This window comes from Bombina bombina, chromosome 2 (assembly GCF_027579735.1).
Source record: "Bombina bombina isolate aBomBom1 chromosome 2, aBomBom1.pri, whole genome shotgun sequence".
NCBI lineage: Eukaryota > Metazoa > Chordata > Amphibia > Anura > Bombinatoridae > Bombina > Bombina bombina.
The window spans coordinates 1,416,392,544-1,416,414,753 of NC_069500.1; the positions used below are offsets into that span (position 1 = coordinate 1,416,392,544).

The 22,210-nt window shown below is 41.2% G+C and overlaps 1 protein-coding gene across 3 annotated transcripts in view; it reads left to right on the forward strand.

Moving 5' to 3' along the window:
• Nucleotides 1-1,914: 1,914 nt before the first annotated feature.
• Nucleotides 1,915-22,210, forward strand: part of DCTN1 (dynactin subunit 1) — a 284,349-nt gene continuing 264,053 nt past the window's right edge. For 2 of the 3 annotated variants that reach the window (XM_053704365.1, XM_053704367.1), the window contains exons 1-4: nucleotides 1,915-2,041; nucleotides 7,313-7,561; nucleotides 9,657-9,735; nucleotides 14,626-14,657. In XM_053704365.1, the coding sequence (XP_053560340.1) occupies nucleotides 7,334-7,561; nucleotides 9,657-9,735; nucleotides 14,626-14,657 (339 nt within the window). In that variant the 5' untranslated portion in view covers nucleotides 1,915-2,041; nucleotides 7,313-7,333. Of the gene's footprint in view, nucleotides 2,066-7,312; nucleotides 7,562-9,656; nucleotides 9,736-14,625; nucleotides 14,658-22,210 lie in introns of all 3 variants that reach the window. The other variant, XM_053704366.1, reaches the window with a different exon arrangement.

Genomic DNA, 22,210 nt, shown 5'->3' on the forward strand with positions numbered 1-22,210 from the left:
AAAGACCTGTACTACTGGGAATATTGTTGAGGGTCTCATGGATTCCACTCAATATCAGCAGATACTTGAGAATAATGTTGAGGAATCAGTCAGAAACTTCAGTTGAAGTTACCCCCCGGCCGGGCCTGGATATTTCAAGAAGACGATGACCAAAAACACTGCTGGTTCAAATGGGTGGGGCCATTTGATGGGCGTGACTTTCACAAAGGGGTGTGGCTTCTATAAATGGGTGTGGCTTGTTAAAATGGGCGTGGTTTTTAAAAAGGGGCGTGTTTTTCAAGAGGGACGTGGCTTTCCAATAGGGGCAGGGTCTTGTGCACCCCCAGCCCAAAAATTCACCAGCCGCCACTGATCTAGACATAGTGTTATTATTCCTTGAAAGACAAGTAAAATTCATTTATACAGAATTTGTTAGTCTCTAGACATCTATTATTTTAAGAGTATCTGTTAAGGTGTTCCTCCGCCCGTCGCAAGCCCTCTTCGTGGGTCCAAAATGACAAATCTGGCTTCCTCCAATCATGGCATTGCCTCAGGCCATGATTCCCCGGGGGAAAAACCGTGATTGGAGGAAGCTGGATTCGTAATTTCTGATGTATGAAGAGGCTTCCGACGGCTGGGGGAATTACTAGAGCGGCTGTCAGGATTAAAAAGGTAAGTTTTTGAAGAAAATGAGTGAAATGTCCATTTTGATGAATTAAAGTGCCCTTGTTTTTAATAGTATTATTTCAAAACTGGTTGTCCCAGAATTTTTTATTATGTTCGTTAGGAACATACAAGTTACATAACACAACTATTTCATTGGCTATATGCAGTTTTAAGATAATAAATCTCCATTGGCTGTCTTGTATTTGTTGAATTACACTATATTGGATATTTTTACTCATTAAAATAGCAACCCCCTTGATTTTTTTTATAAAGGAGGGAAAAAAAAACTCTTTTACCCATCCTGTTTTTAATTTCTTGTGCTCAGTTGGCGATAAGTGAGTCTCTTGGAGAAATGCGATATCTATGTTGTGCTTTCTAAGCCCTTGTAGGCTTTCTCTTATCTCGGTGCATTTGACAGTTTTTTTTCACAGCTAGACAGCGCTAGTTCATGTGTGCCATATGGATAACATTGTGCTCACTCCCGTGGGAGTATTTATGAGTCAGCACTGATTGGCTAAAATACAAGTCTGTCTAAAGAACGGAAATAAGAGGGCAGTCTGCAGAAGCTTAGATACAAGGTAATCACAGAGGTAAAAAGTGTATTTAATTAATTTCAAGTAGACTGTCCCTTAAGATTGCAAGTATTTTAAAGAGACATAATAGTGCAAAAAAAAAAAATGTTCTAATCTGTTGGATCATTTTATTATTACACTGTAGCTTGCAATCAGTTCCAGAGGAGCATTGCAATGCTGGGAGCTAGCTGAATATAGTGAACAAATGACGAGGCATATATGTGATTGTGTAGCCACCAATCATCAGCTAGCTGTCAGTAGTGCATTGCTGCTCGGAAGTTGACTTTAACTATGTGCTTAAGTTAAGGTGACCATATTGCAGCTTTAAAAAGGGACACGTATGAAAAATACATATGTCAGGGTTCTTATACAAAACATTTCTTTAAGCAGCCCTGAAATATGTATTTTTCATATGTGTCCCTTTTTAAAGCGGCAACAGGTCCTTTTGCAGAAGGCAAACACATACAGCATTTTACACAATGTACATAACTAATAAATTAGATCATTTCATGTTTACTTGTGACACGTGTAAGTCTTTATCAGTTTATTACAGAGTATTTCTGGTTACTGATGTATAATATTACCAAAACGTGTACTGTGCCTTTAATACAGTAATTACGGGACACATTGTATCCACCATCGGGCAGCTTCCCGTGTGTTCCAAGTCTCGCTTCTATCGCGGCTTCTGATTGGCTAACGCGCTTGTCTCAGAGCGAGGCTTGGAACGCTCTTGCTGTCACCGGGTATCTGTGTGCCTCTTCCCCACCCGATACCGGAACCAGAACCGGCTGAGGTGTAACCGGTAACGGCGCGGCCTTGTGCGGGTGAGAGTGGTATCTCTTCCCCAGGTGCTCATAGAAAAGGACTTATAACAGGGCACTTATTGAGGTCCAAGTGATCAGGCACAGGGCACCAGGAGAGGGGCATGTGATCAGTTAGAAACCCGGGCACTACAGAAGGGCAGGTCACAGGGTCATTCCTGCGGCATTTAGAGAGGGGCACTGATCCCACCAGCTCCCTATGGCACATAGGGAGGGGCTGATAACTGGGAATCCTCTCTGGGCACTTAGGGGCATATTACACTTTCATCAGTACAAAGCCATATGTGCCTAGTCTAAGACATGGCACATAGGGAGGGGTTGATAACTGGGTACTTAGGGGCACATTACAGTCCCAGCAGAACAAAGCCATATGTAATCATACATCCCTCAGGGAAGCTAGTCTGGGACATGGCACATAGGGAGGGGCTGATAACAGGGTACTTAAGGGCACATAACAGTCTCAGCAGCACAACACCATATATAATTATACATCACTCAGGGAAGCTAGTCTGGGACATGGCACATAGGGAGGGGCTGATAACAGGGTACTTAAGGGCACATAACAGTCTCAGCAGCACAACACCATATATAATTATACATCCCTCAGGGAAGCTAGTCTGGGACATGGCACATAGGGAGGGGCTGATAACAGGGTACTTAAGGGCACATAACAGTCTCAGCAGCACAACACCATATATAATTATACATCCCTCAGGGAAGCTAGTCTGGGACATGGCACATAGGGAGGGGCTGATAACAGGGTACTTAAGGGCACATAACAGTCTCAGCAGCACAACACCATATATAATTATACATCACTCAGGGAAGCTAGTCTGGGACATGCCACCTAAGGAGGGGGCATTTGCCCTGTATGCCCTATGGCCATTCCGGGCCTGGGAGGGGGAGATAACTGGGTACTTAGGGGCACATTACAGTCCCAGAAGAACAAAGCTATATGTAATCATACATCCCTCAGGGCACCTAGTCTGGGACATGGCACATAGGGAGGCGTTGATAACTGGGTACTCAGGGGCACATTACAGTCCCAGAAGAACAAAGCTATATGTAATCATACATCCCTCAGGGCACCTAGTCTGGGACATGGCACATAGGGTGGGGTTGATAACTGGGTACTCAGGGGCACATTACAGTCCCAGCAGAACAAAGCCATATGTAATCATACATCCCTCAGGGCACCTAGTCTGGGACATGGCACATAGGGAGGCGTTGATAACTGGGTACTCAGGGGCACATTACAGTCCCAGAAGAACAAAGCCATATGTAATCATACATCCCTCAGGGCACCTAGTCTGGGACATGGCACATAGGGTGGGGTTGATAACTGGGTACTCAGGGGCACATTACAGTCCCAGCAGAACATATGTAATCATACATCCCTTAGGGAAGCTAGTCTGGGACATGTAGCCAAACATATTCCCGTGGGGCACCTAAGGAGGCTGTGTAATCGGGGACTCCCACCCAGGCATCTAGGGATGACAAACTAACTGGTTTCCTGGGCACCTATTTGATATATAATGGGCTCTGTGGCACCTTGAGAGATATTTGTAATGAAGCATCCAAGAGTGGACCTAGAAAAGAATGTTACCCATTTCTCCAGTGTCTAGTTATATGCAAGTTGGCACATCTCTGGGTACCTACAAGGGCATGCAACTAAGCATTCTTCAAGTGCTCTTAAAGTAAAGAGCGACATATTTTGTGGGCATCTCCTATTGGGGGCTCATAAAAAAGGCTATGCAAACCATGAGGCCCCTGGGGGACAGCTAGAGTGACATGTGACTGCCCTCCACGCTACCTAATGTGCATACACTTGGGGGCACCACACATTTATATGGATATTCTGTTCTTTACAAGTGAACACTAATTGTCCCCTGTTTCATGACTCCCTCGCCAGTGTATGAGCAGAGTCACTGTGTGCAAGTTTGGGCGGAGCTGTGCTTTAAATACACTCGGCTATAACCTGTTATGACAATGTCCAAAGCTCTCTGTTGTCTTTTATATGGTGGAATATTTAACAGGAAATACTACAGAGCTTTAAAGGGACATAAAACACTAAGTGAATGCTAGATAGACTGATGCATTTAAAGAAAAGATTAGTCTGAGAATAACATAGATGTAGTTTTTAAGTTTCATTAGCTGTTTAAATATTGACAAAATAAGTGTAAAGTTTTATTGTCTATAAAACAAGGGGAGCTGCCATGTTGTAACTTAGGTTACCTTCTCTGCTGTGGCCAATTAGGGACAGTTATAAATAGGTCACTAGAGTGTGCAGCCAATGGCTGTGTGGAATATAACAGTGTTCTGCACTTCTATTGCTAACAGGAACTGAAAAGCTGACATCTTCAGAATGGAATTACATGAAAGGGGACAAAATAAATAATACAACTATATTGCAGTGTGTGTATATATATATATGATTTATCTTTTTATATTACCATCTCAAAATGTTTAATGTCTCTTTAATGGCAGAATGTGAATATTTTGTGTTTTCCAGGGCTCAGCTATATGTACTCTCCCTTGGTGCAATAGGCTTTTATACGCATTTTTATCTTTCTGTTTTGGATTATTATAGTAACTTACATCTGTGACAGTTTATGGGATACTTTGTTTTGGGGCAGCGGTACATGCTACACTCTATATTACTATAATTCATTTTTTTATTGAAATATTTACAGTGACAGAGTTTGACAAAAGTAGGTAATAAGGGAGATTTGGCTACTAACTTTTTGTTCTGTGATATATAGCTCTCTCTGTACAACAATGTTTAGCCACTAAAATATATGCAACGTTTTGCTGGCTCTTCAATGTGAAACAAATATAAGCGCATCTGATGTTAAGAGACCTCGCTAGCCGGAGCAGCTGACTCAGGGAATCCGCTGATATTCTCAGAGCCAGAGTTAGTTTATGAATAAAGTGATGCTTGCAAAGGCTGAACAGAACAATATAGGACATTGACAGATAGTGCTGGGTACTTTTTAATTTGAGTGGTTGTGGGTGTAACTACTAGGGAGGAAATATACAAATAGTAATCAGTTAAAAAAATGCATTTAATTAGGAAAACCTCTGTTGCTATTCAGTGGCTTGTGCATTTTATATGGGGCATAAAACACTAAAATAATTTCAAGTTGCAAAATCCTTAAAGGGACATCATTAGTTTGTTTGCATCATCTATAGTATCTAAACAGATTTTTCTTGTAGTCTGTGCCACTGTCCACCCATTGGGCTGTGGGGATTTGCCTATTAGTGAGCATCTATCATGGCTCAGTATTGTACAACTATGCACTTTTCTGTTCTTCTGTTCCTTTCAAAATAATAAAAACTTTAACCTTTTTATGAAAAAACATATTTTAAAGTTTAAATAGTGCTCACCATATGCATGATATATGTTTTATTTATTTATTATATACTGTGTGTATATATATTACTATTAAATGACATCATTAGCAAAACAAATCATTACTTTCACTGTGCTCACCTAGTGGTGCAAAATATTATTACTAACAGTACTGCAAGACATTGTGTTACAGTAGTGCCATCTAGTGGCTGAAATGTGTATAATTTCCAACAGAGACATCACACCCAAAACGCTACTAGTAAAAGCTTATTGCAGAAGTGTTTTTTATCGCAGTTCACATGAGATTACAGAATTCTTTTTATGTGACTGTTTTATAGCTGCCTGGTCTCTGGGACGTTGCAAGTCCTTTCCATTATCTTCCATTAAGTGGTACAAATTCAAATTGATTTATTTGTTTTTTTAAAATACTCAAGTGCCTTGTAAGTAATGTTAAGACAAGTAAAGCTTACACTAAGAAGCACGGTATCGTCTGTGAAAACTGCACTGACCTCTTTTTCATGATCTGTTCTTTTTGGCTTTTTTGTTGTTATTTCTAATAGGAGGCTTTATGGTGGTTTAAAAAGGGACACAAAATCAGTCCCATGAAAAGCTAGCGATAAATAAACCTGATACCTTACAAATGCTGTAAGAAATAAAAGTAAAGTTAACACAAAGTTAGAAAAATCAGCCCTGATTTACCACCACTTAACCTTACTTGTCCTACCCTCACTGCTTCTTCTCTTCATTAAAGGGACATCAAACCCAACATTTTTCTATCATGGTTCAGACATAGAATACAATTTTAAACAACTTTCTAATTCACTTCTATTATCTAATATGTTTCATTCTCTTGGTATCATTTGTTGAAGGAGCAGCAATACACTGCTGGTTTCTAACTGAACAAATGGATGAGCCAATCACAATCAATATATATATATATATATATATATATATATATATATATATACAGCCACCAATCAGCAGCTAGAACCTAGGTTCTCTGCTGCTCCTGAGCTTTTCTTGTTTTTTTTTTTTGTTTAAAATTGTATTCTCTATCTGAATCATGAAAGAAAATGTTTGGGTTTCATGTCCCTTTTAAGCATTGCACTAGAGCCAATCAGAAACGCATGCTTAAAGGGACATGAAACCTAAACATTTTCTTTCATGATTCAGATAGAGAATACAATTTTAAACAACTTTCCAATTTACTTCTATTGTTTAATTTGCTTCCTTCTCTTGCTATCCTTTGCTGAAAGGTTTATCTAGGAAAGCTCAGGAGCAGCAAATAACCTAGGTTCTAGCTGCTGATTGGTGGCTGCATATATATACTGATTGTCATTGGCTCACCCATGTGTTCAGTTATAAACCAGTAGTGCATTGCTGCTCCTTCAACAAATGATACCAAAAAAATTGAAGGAAATTTGCTAATAGAAGTAAACTGGAAAGTTGTTATAAAATTGTCTGTTCTACCTAAATCATAAAAGAAACATTTTGGATTTCGTGTCCCTTTAAGATGCTTTCTCTCCGCCTCTGCTGAAGGGTCAGGTCTTGCAGACTGTGAGTAGAGGTGACGCGCGTGCAGCATGAGCATGCGCCGTTACACTCTACAGCAGCTGGCGTTGGTAGCCTCTGATTAGCGCTATGCTTGAGTAAGAGAAACGGAAGTGCTAAGGAACCATAAGGTAGGGGCTTGATTTGTCTACCTTTGTATTAACATTACTCATTTCTTTCAGCTTTGTAACTAAAGGATCAGGTCTATTTATTGGTAGTTTTCATGGCGCTGGTTTTGCTTCTGATCGGAGATGAGCCGTGTTTTAGTGGCAGTGCACATTGAGTTCGGCATATTGTTTGCATTCTTTGACATTGTCTATTTTTTAATATTTTTAACATTTTCCAAAATTTTTTTTTGTCATGTATTTTAGACTCCGAGCTCTAACTCCAGGATGAGTGTAGAGGCCACAGGAAAGCCCTTGAAAGTGGGCTCTCGCGTGGAGGTGATCGGGAAGGGACACAGAGGGACAGTTGCTTATGTCGGGGCCACATTGTTCGCCTCGGGAAAATGGGTGGGAGTCATCTTGGACGACCCCAAGGGAAAGAACGACGGCACAGTGCAGGGCAGAAAATATTTCACCTGCGAGGAAAACCACGGTATATTTGTTCGGCAGTCACAGGTAACATAAACACATTCACCCCGTGAGCAATAGGGGAGGGGATCCTACACTGCAGAAAAAGAAGGGTGGGGGGGGGGTCCACTACACTGGCAGACTAGCTGCCAGTTACAAATATTGTGGGGAATACTGGGAGAGGGTTAGAGAGCTGTTTTTTTTTTTTGGAGGGGGGGGTCCCTACACTTTAAAAAAAAAAAAAAATAACTACACTGCATACTGTATGCCAGTACCTATAATGGTGATGACCTTTGGGGAGTGAGGGAGGGAAGAGAGCTGTGTGGGAGGTGTCGGGTGGGATTGTAATCTCTACACTACAGCTAAATTAACATTACAAGATGCCTAATTATTCCCTTCACTACCAGGAAGTTCAAGTATGGTGCACAGCTGCAATTAGCGGCCTTCTAATTGCCAAAAACCAATGATAAAGCAGGGCATGTATGTTATTTCCGAACAAAGGGGATTACAGAGAAGCTTTTACAACCATTTTTCTTATGACTGCAGTAGTTGTGTGTAAATAATTTCAGTGAGAAACACAAAGTTAGCAAAAAAAGTTTTTTTTTATATGATCTTATTTGGCAGCCAAATAATAGCATCAAATATACCGAAATAGGCCTCGATCAATACCTTGGGTTGTCTAAAGTATATACTGTATAGTTTTCATAGTTAAATAAAAATACAAAAAGAATAATCTTATATCTTAGTGCAGGGCTTGACAAATACCAGATGCCAGGGTACCTAGTAACAGCTGTAATTAAAGGAGCATGAAGTCATTTTTTTTATGTATGCAGAAACGAATCACTGCATTGCAAAAGATCTACACGCAACAGAAATGTTTTTTTTGTAATTTAAAGTGTAATTTTGTGTCAGGGTCCTGAATTCTACCAAATGCACTGCACACACTCTGGGGTAGTGGAAAAACTACAGTTTTAAGGTGTAAATTACAGGAAGAGCAGGTGAAATAATGATGCAAGTGAACTGCAAATTTATTCTCTTTAACCCCTTAACAACCACAATGTACCCTGTATTGGTTGTTAAGGGATTGTCTGCTTATAATGGCGCGATCGTGCTATTAGACCTCCCTCCTGCTGCCTTCTTAAAGTATCGTGGTCACGCTGCTGGTGGCGAGACTGTGCCACAAAAAAACAACCCCCTTAGAAAGGGTTAATATAGTTATTTGTTGCGACTATTTTGAAAAAGATCAAAGAATAAATTGTAGAAGACAAATTGTTCTTTATTCTTTGTTTCAAATTAAAAGCTTATACCTTCCCATGCAGGTGATAACCAGTTGATCACAAGTGATCTGTTATACGTAACATAGCTTTTGTGGGAATTGATTAAAAATACAAAACACTTACTAGGTATGTTTTAGATTTTGCTGCATCTGTGGCACCAAGTTCTAAAGAAAGGCTCACTGTATTCTTTATCCGTTATATTGGATCAACATAAGAAGTGTTCAGCATGTGCTATAGAGGGGATTAACAGAGCAACTGATTACAGGAGGAAGTGCACGTGTGTTGCAGGTTAACGTATAGGTTAAGTCTTTACTGTTTGTACAAATAGGATAAAGTCTTCAGGCAGCCAACTTCACTGGGATCTTGGTGCCTCAGTAAATAGAGGGCAGTCATTTGTCGCTGTGCAGCAGGGGTCATTAGAGCTGACCTTTTCACAGGTTGCAGCATCTTCTGCTCGCAGCTAACAGGGCACATTGGTTTGGTCAGTGCAAAAATGAGATGTAGAATGTTTACTAATTACTTGTTAAATGTGGTAACCCCAGAGGCACAACTTGTTTCACTTTCTGAGATGACATTTATTTTATAAAGAAACATTTTCTGTAGTTCATTTTGAAATGAAATTCAATTCTCTTCAAACAGTGCTTCACTCTGGTTGCACCGTGTTAAGGAAAACTTACATAGTGCAGCGCTGTTTAAAGAGAACAACCTGATGTGGAGCAGCGTTTGTCCCGTTCTTTCTGCTGACAGGCTGCATTTTGTGACATCTCTGATAAGTATACAATGTGTCTGTTACCTGCACAGTGTCACCAGTCAGCTGCAGTTAAACAGGTCACAAGAGACTTAAAACCATTTCACTTTTTTTGTAGATTCAGGTTGTGGATGATGGCGCAGATACCACTTCCCCCGAAACACCAGAACCAGCCTCTTCCAAAGTTCTCAAGAGAGGTAACATCTGAAATAGAGACTGAACCCATAGGTGCTTTATATATGACGCAGTGATGGGACTGTAAATGATAATACTCAACTTTCTCATTTTATTTCTGGTATCAAATTGACTTTGTTCTCTTGGTATCCTTTTGTGGCAGAGCATACCGCTAGATAAGCTAAGGTGCAGGCAGGTATTTCGAGCATTATATCCCCACAGTGTTGCAGTGTTATACATTGTTACAAACACTACTGCCGTCAATTGCTCAAGACATGTCCATGCACCTAAGCCTATCTAGGTATGCTCTCCAACTAAGGATAGCAAGAGAACAAAGTAATTTTACATTCTGTCAGAATATCTGTTTTATTTTGACTTTCATGTAGCTTTTAATGAGATTTCTTTACTTTCATGTGTTTTAGAATTTAAACACTGGCATTGCAGTCTGCACATTAAAGGGGCTTTCTAAAGAAAAAATGTTTCTAATTTTGTATTTTTTTTTTTATTAATTCTGGTGTCTCTTGAAAACTGTTTTAGCCAATGCAAATGTCCCATTAGAGCCACAGCACATGGTCCTGAGCACAGCATGTGAGCCAATTGTAAACAGCATATGTGTGTAGCTGCCAGTCACTGGCTGTATCCTGCTGGGGAGTTAAATATGTTGGCCTAATTACCATAGCTATTGCAAACTGCTGGGGGTAATCACAAGATTCGCCATTCAAGCCTATTAGGGTGTTTTATGTTGCCTCCGGTTACAACAGCAATGGGAGCTAGACGATAGTTTGCAAATTAGAGTATTTTATTTTTCCACTACAATGTCCCTTTAAGTGACTGTGAACCATATGCAGCAGAAGTATTGTTTAGAATATTAAAATCTAAGTCCTGTCTCATTTAAATAAATGATTTTATCAAGAGTCCATAACGCTATATTACAAGTCAGGAAACTAAAACAATTAAATGCAGCAAACTGAAAGCGTTTCCTACTGCACAAGTGGACAAAAAGTTACAATTCTTTTCACCTGTGCATGCTCAAAAAGCAAAACAATTGTCTTCTTCATCATTTATATCTCAAACTAAATAAAATACATTATGTGGACTCACAACGGTACTGTAAAGGCGAACGCCCAAATTATGTTTATTCTTAGTATTGTCTATTAAAGGGACATAATACTCATATGCTAAACTTGAAACTGATGCAGTATAACTGTATAAAGCTGACTAGAAAATATCTCCTGAGCATCTCTATGTAAAAAGGGAAGATATTTTACCTCACCAGAGTAAGTGCTCAGTGACCAGTTATACTTTAGGTACTGCAGCTTGAGAAAAACAATAGCTACTCGGCATCAGCAGTGCTGAGGTCATGCTGTGCTTCACTGGGATCTCATGAGATATCATAGTAAACTCAGTAGGAAAATAACATGCCAGATGCACACAGCCTTGCACGTCCTGGGACTTGCATCCCGATTGGCTGTCCAAAGTCTCTTTACAGTGGGGTGTGAATACTTAGGCAATTTGAGGTAAAATATCTTCCTTTTTTACATAGATGTTCAGGTGATATTGTCTAGTCAGCTTTTTACAGATAAGCTGCATCACTTTCAAGTGCTTTAACAATTGGGTATAATGTCTCTAAGTATAAAATTCATTAGACTAATATCTCTTGCTATCTTTATTTGAAAAGCAGGAATGTAAGCTTAGAGCCATCCCAATTTTGGTTCAGCACCTGGGTAGCGATTGCTGATTGGCGGCTAAATGTAAAAACCAATAAGCAAGTGCTATCCAGGGTGCTGAACCTAAAATGGTCCGGCTCCTATCTTTACATTTCTGCTTTTCAAATAAAAATAGCAAGAGAACGAAGAAAAATTGATAATAGGAGTAAATTTGATAGTTGCTTCATTTGATAGTTGAGTCATGAAGTAATAAAATGGGTTTAGTGTCCTTTAAGCTGTCATAGGAGGGGGGGTGTGTAAATTTTTGCAAAGAGACAATACATTAAAAAAACTCCATCACTTTTATCAATGTAAATATCTAAAAATAAATTGGAGATTACTTTTGTAGCGGTTAATTCTGTGAAAATGCGGCAAATAATGAAATGAAAAAGGAACTTGCTGCTGTGTCGTTCTAGCTGGGTTTGTTTGTGCTACAGCCATTAAAGGGACGTTAAACAGCTGGGCACATCTGCAATATACAGGCTACTACTTGCCATTCCCTTGTTTTTCTCCTGCGCCTGCCCCTCTCTTCAAATGTGTTCTCTTATTTTAAAGGGACATTAAACACTAAATGCATTTCATTCACCTCCCCCTACCTATAGGTGTTGCCATTTTGTAACCTACGTTTCGCTGCAAGTATCTCAAGTAGAGTTGTTGCACATGCGCAAGCACGTCAGCTGTGGAACGCACTGAAAACTAGATTTCAACATGGCGGCACCTATGACTAGAGGGAGACTAATTGTAGCCCCAGTACTGTGCTTATAAAATGTATTTAGTGTTTAGTGTCCCCTTTAACCCCTTACTGGTGTCAGTTTGTCAAGATCCACGTCTTCATACTGGGCGCCTCCATCTTGGCGTTTTTCTTGCCTAGAAGAGATGCACATTCACTATAACATTGCTGGATTGTTGCTGTAACGGCTGCATTACTCTCTATTATTTATGTTTTATATAAGTTATGTAACTCTGTATTGTCTGTGTTATCCTGAAGCGCAGAATACAGCTGTGAATAATTGTGCTCACTGAGGGCGAGAATACGCGAGCTCCAAGATGGCAGTGCCCAGTATAAAGCTTCACCAACTGGTACCTTTTAAAAGGGTTAAAATAAGAGAAGAGCTGCAGGCTCAGGGTAGAACAATAGCATGAGGAGTAGTAACTGTTCTCCTGTGGTTGTGCCCAGCAGTTTAATAATAAAATGATGAGATGTTTAGTTGCTGCTGTGCTTTCTCTGCCTTATCACACTTGCTAAGTGATTATATGATTTTCTATTCAGTCTACTCAATGTTTATTGTTTAAAAAGATAGATAATCCCTTTATTACTCATTCCCCAGTTTAGCACAGAAAACACTGTTTATATTAATATACTTTTTACCTCTGTGATTACCTTGTATCTAAGCCTCTGCAGACTGCCCCTTATCTCAGTTATATTAATATACTTTTTACCTCTGTGATTACCCTGTATCTACGCCTCTGCAGACTGCTCCTTATCTCAGTTATATTAATATACTTTTTACCTCTGTGATTACCCTGTATCTACGCCTCTGCAGACTGCCCCTTATCTCAGTTATATTAATATACTTTTTACCTCTGTGATTACCCTGTATCTAATCCTCTGCAGACTGCTCCTTATCTCAGTTATATTAATATACTTTTTACCTCTGTGATTACCCCTGTATCTACGCCTCTGCAGACTGCTCCTTATCTCAGTTATATTAATATACTTTTTACCTCTGTGATTACCCTGTATCTAAGCCTCTGCAGACTGCTCCTTATCTCAGTTATATTAATATACTTTTTACCTCTGTGATTACCCTGTATCTAATCCTCTGCAGACTGCTCCTTATCTCAGTTATATTAATATACTTTTTACCTCTGTGATTACCTTGTATCTAATCCTCTGCAGACTGCTCCTTATCTCAGTTATATTAATATACTTTTTACCTCTGTGATTACCCTGTATCTAATCCTCTGCAGACTGCTCCTTATCTCAGTTATATTAATATACTTTTTACCTCTGTGATTACCTTGTATCTAAGCCTCTGCAGACTGCCCCTTATCTCAGTTATATTAATATACTTTTTACCTCTGTGATTACCTTGTATCTAAGCCTCTGCAGACTGCTCCTTATCTCAGTTATATTAATATACTTTTTACCTCTGTGATTACCTTGTATCTAACCCTCTGCAGACTGCCCCCTTATCTCAGTTATATTAATATACTTTTTTACCTCTGTGATTACCCTGTATCTAAGCCTCTGCACACTGCCCCTTATCTCAGTTATATTAATATACTTTTTACCTCTGTGATTACCTTGTATCTAAGCCTCTGCAGACTGCTCCTTACCTCAGTTATATTAATATACTTTTTACCTCTGTGATTACCTTTTATATAAGCCTCTGCAGACTGCTCCTTATCTCAGTTATATTAATATACTTTTTACCTCTGTGATTACCCTGTATCTATGCCTCTGCAGACTGCTCCTTACCTCAGTTATATTAATATACCTTTTTACCTCTGTGATTACCCTGTATCTAATCCTCTGCAGACTGCCCCTTATCTCAGTTATATTAATATACTTTTTACCTCTGTGATTACCCTGTATCTAATCCTCTGCAGACTGCCCCTTATCTCAGTTATATTAATATACTTTTTACCTCTGTGATTACCCTGTATCTAATCCTCTGCAGACTGCCCCTTATCTCAGTTATATTAATATACTTTTTACCTCTGTGATTACCCTGTATCTAATCCTCTGCAGACTGCCCCTTATCTCAGTTATATTAATATACTTTTTACCTCTGTGATTACCCTGTATCTAAGCCTCTGCAGACTGTCCCTTATCTCAGTGCTTTTGAGAGGTTTACATTTTTATCCGATCAGTGCTTAATCTTAACTCCACAGGAGTGAGCACAATGTTATCTAATGTGGCACACATGAACTAGCATTCTCTAGCTGTGAAAACTGTCAAAATGCACTGAGATAAGAGGCCTTCAAGGGCTTAGAAATTAGTATATGAGCCTAACTAGGTTTAGGTTTCCACAAAGAATACCAGAGAACAAAGTAAATTTGTTGATAAAAGTTAAAGTGAAAGTTGTTTAAAATGACATGCCCTATCTGAATTATAAAAAAATTAATTTTGACTAGACTGTCCCTTTAAAGGCTGAGCAATTGTGGCCATGTTTTTTAACACACTTTTTTATGTTGTTACAGAGGTAGCCGAGACCCCCAAAAGCAGCAAACTGGTGAGTGCTAAATGTGTGTACTGTTCTCTAATTGTGCATCCTGTCAACGGGCAGCGAGCCGACGTGTGCCCAGGTCAGCATGTCACTGCCAGTGTGTGCTCAGGTCAGCGTGTCACTGCCAGTGTGTGCTCAGGTCAGCGTGTCACTGTCAGTGTGTGCTCAGGTCAGCGTGTCACTGCCAGTGTGTGCTCAGGTCAGCGAGTGTCACTGTCAGTGTGTGCTCAGGTCAGCGTGTCACTGTCAGTGTGTGCTCAGGTCAGCGTGTCACTGCCAGTGTGTGCTCAGGTCAGCGTGTCACTGCCAGTGTGTGCTCAGGTCAGCGTGTCACTGCCAGTGTGTGCTCAGGTCAGCGTGTCACTGTCAGTGTGTGCTCAGGTCAGCGTGTCACTGCCAGTGTGTGCACAGGTCAGCGTGTCACTGTCAGTGTGTGCTCAGGTCAGCGTGTCACTGTCAGTGTGTGCTCAGGTCAGCGTGTCACTGCCAGTGTGTGCTCAGGTCAGCGTGTCACTGTCAGTGTGTGCTCAGGTCAGCGTGTCACAGCCAGTGTGTGCTCAGGTCAGCGGTGTCACTGCCAGTGTGTGCTCAGGTCAGCGTGTCACTGCCAGTGTGTGCTCAGGTCAGCGTGTCACTGCCAGTGTGTGCTCAGGTCAGCGTGTCACTGTCAGTGTATGCTCAGGTCAGCGTGTCACTGTCAGTGTGTGCTCAGGGTCAGCGTGTCACTGCCAGTGTGTGCTCAGGTCAGCGTGTCACTGTCAGTGTGTCACTGTCAGTGTGTGCTCAGGTCAGCGTGTCACTGCCAGTGTGTGCTCAGGTCAGCGTGGTCACTGTCAGTGTGTGCTCAGGTCAGCGTGTCACTGGTCAGTGTGTGCTCAGGTCAGCGTGTCACTGTCAGTATGTGCTCAGGTCAGCGTGTCACTGTCAGTGTGTGCTCAGGTCAGCGTGTCACTGTCAGTGTGTGCTCAGGTCAGCGTGTCACTGTCAGTGTGTGCCCAGGTCAGCGTGTCACTGTCAGTGTGTGCCCAGGTCAGCGTGTCACTGTCAGTATGTGCCCAGGTCAGCGTGTCACTGTCAGTGTGTGCCCAGGTCAGCGTGTCACTGTCAGTGTGTGCTCAGGTTAGCGTGTCACTGCCAGTGTGTGCTCAGGTCAGCGTGTCACTGTCAGTGTGTGCCCAGGTCAGCGTGGTCACTGTCAGTGTGTGCTCAGGTCAGCGTGTCACTGTCAGTATGTGCTCAGGTCAGCGTGTCACTGTCAGTATGTGCCCAGGTCAGCGTGTCACTGTCAGTGTGTGCTCAGGTCAGCGTGTCACTGTCAGTGTGTGCTCAGGTCTGCGTGTCACTGTCAGTGTGTGCCCAGGTCAGCGTGTCACTGTCAGTGTGTGCTCAGGTCAGCGTGTCACTGCCAGTGTGTGCCCAGGTCAGCGTGTCACTGCCAGTGTGTGCCCAAGTCAGCGTGTCACTGCCAGTATGTGCTCAGTGTCAGCGTGTCACTGTCAGTATGTGCTCAGGGTCAGCGTGTCACTGTCAGTATGTGCTCAGGTCAGCGTGTCACTGTCAGTGTGTGCTCAGGTCAGCGTGTCACTGCCAGTGTGTGCTCAGGTCAGCGTGTCACTGTCAGTGTGTGCCTCAGGTCAGCGTGTCACTGTCAGTATGTGCTCAGGTCAGCGTGTCTGTGTGTTTACAGGTCAGCGTGTCACTGTCAGTGTGTGCTCAGGTCAGCGTGTCACTGTCAGTATGTGCTCAGGTCAGCGTGTCACTGTCAGTATGTGCTCAGGTCAGCGTGTCACTGTCAGTGTGTGCACAGGTCAGCGTGTCACTGTCAGTGTGTGCTCAGGTCAGCGTGTCACTGTCAGTATGTGCTCAGGTCAGCGTGTCACTGTCAGTATGTGCTCAGGTCAGCGTGTCACTGTCAGTGTGTGCTCAGGTCAGCGTGTCACTGTCAGTATGTGCTCAGTCAGCGTGTCACTGTCAGTATGTGCTCAGGTCCAGCGTGTCACTGTCAGTATGTGCTCAGGTCAGCGTGTCACTGTCAGTATGTGCTCAGGTCAGCGTGTCACTGTCAGTATGTGCTCAGGTCAGCGTGTTACTGTCAGTGTGTGCTCAGGTCAGCGTGTCACTGTCAGTGTGTGCTCAGGTCAGCGTGTCACTGTCAGTGTGTGCTCAGGTCAGCGTGTCAGTGTGTGCACAGGTCAGCGTGTCACTGTCAGTGTGTGCTCAGGTCAGCGTGTCACTGTCAGTATGTGCTCAGGTCAGCGTGTCACTGTCAGTGTGTGCTCAGGTCAGCGTGTCACTGTCAGTGTGTGCTCAGGTCAGCGTGTCACTGTCAGTGTGTGCTCAGGTCAGCGTGTCACTGTCAGTATGTGCTCAGGTCAGCGTGTCACTGTCAGTGTGTGCTCAGGTCAGCGTGTCACTGTCAGTATGTGCTCAGGTCAGCGTGTCACTGTCAGTATGTGCCCAGGTCAGCGTGTCACTGTCAGTGTGTGCCCAGGTCAGCGTGTAACTGAAGTCTCTGTGGTGGGCTTATTCCGCTCATGAATTACTCATTGTTTTGTTTTTAAAGGACGTTGAATACAAAACGTATATCATGCATATGAAACAAAAATGGAATATTCTAAATAAGGGTTATTAAGGTACAACAATATATATCATGCATATGAAAGAGCACTCTCTTTAATTATGTTATATATTAGTTTTGTTTTTGCAAAGTGTATTTCTGTATATATCTGGGTCATATGGAAGTGTCCTGCATCTCTATTGGTGCATAGTGACATGCCCTAACAGGTGATAGAACAAAAAATACTTCTTTTTTAGCATACGACCACACATTTATAAAAAAAAAATTATGACCAATACAAAATTACTTTCCTTAATCTTTTCTCATGAAGTTAAAACTTCTCTGTCTTACACGAATTATACTGAAAAAGGCAGTTTTAACCGGCTGATAAGGACAATTCCACAGCTGTATTGGCTGACAGGTACAGATCCCCACAAGCACGGCAATAGCTTTATTTCACTTAGGAACATCCAGAGTAAACCGTTCTTTTTCCAAGAACAAATTTAGACAAATAAAATGTGTTCATAGTTTGTTTTAATATACTTATTATGTAGGCTTGTGATTGATAACAGCAGGGACCCTTGGCCGTATTTGGGGACGTTAGTGACACATATATAGGATGTCTAGTATGGGCGTATAGGACCAGTAATTAAATGAATATACTTTAATGAAAACATTTGATCTGTGTAATCGCTCAGTTTGTGTATTACCTTTTGCTTCATTTCTGTTCAGCAGTTTGACAGCACTATCTGCATATCTCTGTTACTGGTGGCTTCTAATCTTATCCAGGTAGTGACATGACCCCTAATCGCTGCTTGTGTTATTATTAAGTGTAGGGGGAGCTGCACTAATACGTTGTCTAAAAAGGATTCATCACAATCTTTCCTGCAAAAAATAAAGTGTTTCTATGGCACCTAAAGGCACAGTAGTGGAGGTAACATGCAAGTGTGCCCTTGCTATGACAATTCTGTAGTAATGTATGCAGGTGATGCAGTGGGCCCAGTGCTATAGAAAATGATGTCTCAGCCCCCCGTGCCAGTGCTGGATATATTAGGGGCACTAGCTTCTGTTGGTTTTTTTAATGAATTCTCTAGCATGTGAAATCACTGTGATGCAAAAAGTAATCTGTAGGGGGCGCTGCAGGGAAACCTAAATCTTCCCGCTCATTAAGAGAATTGTGATATTTACTCATTGGTAATGCGGTAGTTTTATTTAGCAAATTCAGTGCTTTGTGACTAAACCTACATTTCAGGAACATCTTGTCAGTTTTTCCCATTTACTGTTAATTCCCATTACGTAAAGGGACACTGAACCCAATGTTTTCCTTTCATGACTCAGATAGAGCAGCAATTTTAAGCAACTTTCTAATTTACTTCTATTTTCACATTTTCTTCATTCTTTTGGTATCTTTATTTGCAAAAGCAGGAATGTAATGTTACATTTAGCAACCAATCGGCAAGCGCTACCCAGGTTCTGAACCAAAGATGGGCTGACTCCTAAGCTTACATTTCTGCTTTTTCAAATGAAGATAACAATAGAACCGATAAAAATTCACTACAAGTTCATCCTGAACTTCTACTATTCTGCCCTTATACTTAATAAGCAACAATACTTCTCTAATCTCATCTCTACTCTTCCCTCTAACCCTAAACGTCTGTTCTCCACGTTCAACACTCCTCTTCGCCCACCCCCACCTCCTAACACAACCTCTCTCTCAGCTCAAGATTTTGCCAGCCACTTCAACAACAAAATTGACTCCATCAGAAGTGAAATCAGCTCTCAACTTACTTCCAATCTCCCACCCCCTCAAAAGCTCACCCAAAACCCAAATATCCAAAAATGCAGCTCTTTTGCCCCTGTTAATGAGGATGAAGTTTCTGCCCTTATACTGTCCTCCCACCTCACTACCTGTCCCATCGACCCCATCCTCTCACAGCTACTCCTCTCCCTCTCTTCTACCCTTCCCCCTATACTCACAGACATTTTCAACCTCTCCCTCAGCACTGGTATATTTCCCTCATCTCTAAAACATGCACTGGTCACACCTATCCTCAAAAAACCTTCCCTCGATCCAACCTCCCCTTCCAATTACCGCCCTATTTCCCTACTCCCTCTTGCCTCAAAGCTCCTCGAAAAGCTAGTTTACGCACGTCTATCCCATTTCCTTACACTAAACTCTCTTCTTGACCCACTGCAATCTGGATTTCGTTCCCATCACTCTACCTAGACAGCAATTGTCAAGGTTACCACCGACCTACTTACAGCAAAATCCAAAGGCCACTTCTCTCTGCTTATCCTCCTTGACCTGTCTGCAGCCTTTGACACTGTTGACCACCCTCTTCTGCTCCAAACCCTCCAATCCTTCGGCATCTGTGACACAGCTCTCTCGTGGTTCTCTTCCTATCTGACTAACCGTACATTTAGTGTAGACTTCTCTGGAGCATCCTCTGTCCCATTACCACTTTCTGTTGGGGTACCTCAAGGCTCTGTCCTTGGTCCCCTTCTCTTTTCAATCTACACGTCGTTAGTAGGTTCCTTAATAAAGTCCCATGGGTTTCAATACCATTTGTATGCTGATGTCACCCAAATCTACCTCTCTGCACCAGACCTACCTCCTTCCTTACTAACCCGTGTCACTGACTGTCTTTCTCACATCTCATCTTGGATGTCCTCTCACTACCTTAAGCTAAATCTCTCCAAAACTGAACTCCTTATTATTCCCCCTTCTTCCAATGTCTCCACCCCCAAAATTTCTATAACTGTTAATAATTCCATCATTACCCCACCCCGCACGCCCGATGTCTTGGGGTCACACTTGACTCAGATCTTTCCTTCACTCCTCACATTCAGTCCTTGGCTAAAGCCTGCCGCTTCCACCTTAAAAACATCGCTAAAATTAGACATTTCCTTACACAAATACAACCAAGATTTTAATCCACTCTCTCATCCTCTCCCGCCTCGACTACTGTAACTCCTTCCTCTCTGGTCTACCTAGCTGCCGCATAGCTCCTTTACAATCCATTATGAATGCCTCTGCCAGGCTCATCTTCCTTACTCGTTGATCTTCATCTGTTGCACCTCTCTGCCAATACCTTCACTGGCTTCCTCTTGCCTCCAGGATTAAACACAAAATCCTCACCTTGACATATAAAGCTCTCAACTGCACTGCTCCCCCCTACATCTCAGAACTTGTCTCTAGATACTCTCCCTCCCGTCCCCTTCGATCAGCTCAGGATCTCCTCCTCTCTTGTTACTTCCTCACATTCACGTTTACAGGACTTCTCCAGACTGGCCCCCATCTTGTGGAATTCACTGCCTCGTTCCATAAGACTCTCCCCTAGTTTTAACAGCTTCAAGCACTCCCTAAAAACTCTACTATTCAGGGATACATACAACCAACACTAACCTTTCCTAACTCCACTGCTTTCCCCTTGAACCTCTTAGATTGTAAGCCTATGGGCCCAGCTGTTTACAGATCACTTCATAAGAGCCGACTACAACAGTGAAACTCTCGGCAGGGCCCTCTACCCACTTGACCCCTACAAAAGCTATCCTGTACACCGACTATGTTTACAGCGCTGCAGAATCTGTTGGCGCTCTACAAATACCTGATAATAATAAAAATTGATGATAGGAGTAAACTAGAGCATGCAATGTTAAGCTTTCTATCTCAATCATGAAAGAAAAAATGTGGGTTCAGTATCCCTTTAATGACTTTGGGGCTGATGTTGATAGTACTCTATGGTAATGACATTGCCTTAGTGGCCCAGTAAAAGGTGTAGTGCAAGATAGCTGCTGTTTTACATTCTGTACAGTACTGTGTCAGTCACATAACAACCTGCGTTATGTATTTTCAACTGTAAAGTGCTTTATTTGTAATATACCTAGAGTTGCTACCTCAGCCCTGTTTTCCTGGACACTTATGAGTTACACATGCTGCAGGGTGTGCTGAGGGGAGTAGGAATTGCACCCCTGGACAGCACACAAATAGTGATCCTGAAAAGCACTGTTCATACCCTGCAGCATGTGTAACTCATAAGTGTCCAGGAAAACATGGCCGACGTGGCAACCCTAAATATACCTGAACAGAATATATTATATTTATTCATAAATACTGTACTTATTTCTACTTATAGCTGATGGGTTTTTGTACAGTATATATCTATACCTATATTTCTACATGATTATATATACTGTATTTATATATACAGTATATAGGAATATCTATTTAACAATATATAGAACATATGCTGCTATGTGCAAAACATAGGAATGGGAAATATTTACAGTACACAATATAACACTTTATTAAATATGAATATTGCATAAATATGTTTTTACATCTACTTAACTGCAAAGGGCTCCAATGCAATGCAATTATGTTTTTATGTGTATATGTATGTCTGTAAATACACATAGACATATATAATTATGTATTTATGTGTATATGTATGTCTGTAAATACACATAGACATAATTATGTATTTATGTGTATATGTATGTCTGTAAATACACATAGACATAATTATGTATTTATGTGTATATGTATGTCTGTAAATACAGACATATATAAGTACACATAGACATATATAATTATGTATTTATGTGTATATGTATGTCTGTAAATACACATAGACATAATTATGTATTTATGTGTATATGTATGTCTGTAAATACAGACATATATAAGTACACATAGACATATATAATTATGTATTTATGTGTATATGTATGTCTGTAAATACACATAGACATATATAATTATGTATTTATGTGTATATGTATGTCTGTAAATACAGACATATATAAGTACACATAGACATATATAATTATGTATTTATGTGTATATGTATGTCTGTAAATACACATAGACATAATTATGTATTTATGTGTATATGTATGTCTGTAAATACACATAGACATATAAGTACACATAGACATAATTATGTATTTATGTGTATATGTATGTCTGTAAATACACATAGACATATAAGTACACATA